The sequence below is a fragment of the Aplysia californica genome, unplaced genomic scaffold, assembly GCF_000002075.1.
Source record: "Aplysia californica isolate F4 #8 unplaced genomic scaffold, AplCal3.0 scaffold00260, whole genome shotgun sequence".
Classification (NCBI taxonomy): Eukaryota; Metazoa; Mollusca; class Gastropoda; order Aplysiida; family Aplysiidae; genus Aplysia; species Aplysia californica.
Window position 1 is genome coordinate 213,074 of NW_004797530.1, and position 1,853 is coordinate 214,926.

At 38.9% G+C, this 1,853-nt stretch overlaps 1 protein-coding gene across 2 annotated transcripts in view; it reads left to right on the forward strand.

The window, feature by feature from the left end:
• The window catches only part of LOC101848759, a 22,515-nt gene that overhangs the window by 9,675 nt on the left and 10,987 nt on the right, over positions 1-1,853 (forward strand). For both annotated transcript variants that reach the window (XM_005100778.3, XM_035970373.1), the window contains exon 2: positions 649-786. In XM_005100778.3, coding sequence (XP_005100835.1) covers positions 664-786 — 123 coding nt within the window. In that variant the 5' untranslated portion in view covers positions 649-663. The remainder of the gene's footprint in view (positions 1-648; positions 787-1,853) is intronic.

Consider the following 1,853-nt stretch of genomic DNA (forward strand, 5'->3'; position numbering starts at 1 on the left):
CCTCTGAACTAACGTCATTTGTGAACGGTCCCTTAGCCTTAAGAGCAATCAAACAATGAAAGTATAAAATCCGGTTCCTAACTAGATCTAGAATCCAAATTTCACATTTGAACAACAACAGCACTTCTAATAAAACTACAACAATAAGAATAACAATATCAGTTATGTAAGTTTATGTAAATTGTTCATGTAATGTAAGCGCATAGAGCCTGCTGTAGAGCGGTGATATGGGCTATACAAATGCTATCTATTATTATTATTAATCTAATTCCGTAGAAATAGCCCTGAAGATCGTCTTTACATGACTGTAAAAATAGCTCCAAGAACCTTCTTTACCGGACCGTAAAAAATAGCCACTGCGTTTTTAAAAACTGTGTGGGATGTACTGAGTCATATAAATTTTATGTGATAAAAGTCTCTCTTTTATAGATTGAGAACTGCACATACGAGAGGTACAATTATGCATTTAATGAATGAATGAATGAATGAATGAATGAATGAATGAATGAATGAATGAATGAATTAATCTATCTATTTATTCATTTATAATATAGTGCACACATGTAACACAGACACGTACACATTAAGTATGGTTACTCTCGGACTTTGATTAGACCCAGGCCAATTAGTTTCCTTTGTCCCCTCTAGTCTTCAGATAACGAGATGCGTGGACGCAAGTACCCGATGTCAAACAACCAGTCGGCCTCTTACCTCCCCCCGTGTAAAGTGTGTGGATCCTCGGGTACAGGCTTCCACTATGGGGTCAATACTTGTGGGGCCTGCAAGGTGGGTCTGTTGTTTTAGTTGGCGTTGGGGGTGTTATTATTGGTGGTATGTTGTTGGTGGTAGGTTTGTTGTTGGTAGTGGTGATGGTTGTATTGCTGTTGGTTGTTGTTGGTGGTGATGGTGGTAGTTTTGTTGTTGGTGGTGGTGATGGTGGTAGGTTTGTTGGTGGTGGTGGTGGTGGTGATGGTGGTAGGTTTGTTGTTGGTGGTGGTGATGGTGGTATTGCTGTTGGTTGTTGGTGGTGGTGATGGTGGTAGGTTTGTTGTTGGTGGTGGTGATGGTGGTAGGTTTGTTGTTGATAGTGGTGATGGTGGTATTGCTGTTGGTTTTTGGTGGTGGTGATGGTGGTAGGTTTGTTGTTAGTAGTGATAGTGGTCATATTGTTGTTGTTGTTGTTGTTGTTGTTGGTAGTGGTGGTGATGATAGTGGTGTGTTGATGATGTTGTTGGGAATGGTGGTACATGTATTATTGTTGTTGTCATCAACGTCGTTGTTGTTGTTATTGTGGTTGTTATTGTGGTTGTTATTGTGGATGTGGCAGTGGTGGTACAATTGCTGTTATTGTTATTGTGATGATGATAGTGGTATTGTTGAAGTGGGGCGTTCAAATATAATCTTACATCTGGAAGGGGGAGGGAGGAGGGTTCTCTTTGGCTCCTGTAAGAAAAGTGTAAGAATGGGGGGAAAGGGGAGGGGGGGGGGGTCTTGAACCAGTGTAATACCGTATTACACTTTTTTCAGTTCGGAGGTGTTGACCATATCAGAATTCCACTGTAATTTTTTCTATTTGTAATTAAGGTGCTTCTGACATTGACATGAGTCTCAATTTTTTCCTTTTAAGTAAGAAAGAGTTATGCAATATTTTGCTGGAATGATTTACTGTTATTTTTAAATGAATGTGGAACTGCATATATTATTATGTTCATGTATGTGTGTATACACCTGTTTTTCATGAATATTATGTTAAGTGCAGAGAACAATGATTGTGACACGAATTTGCGCGATATAAATGTCATATTATTATTATTTTTATACGCAAACAATGTAATATTACAGGATTGATGGGG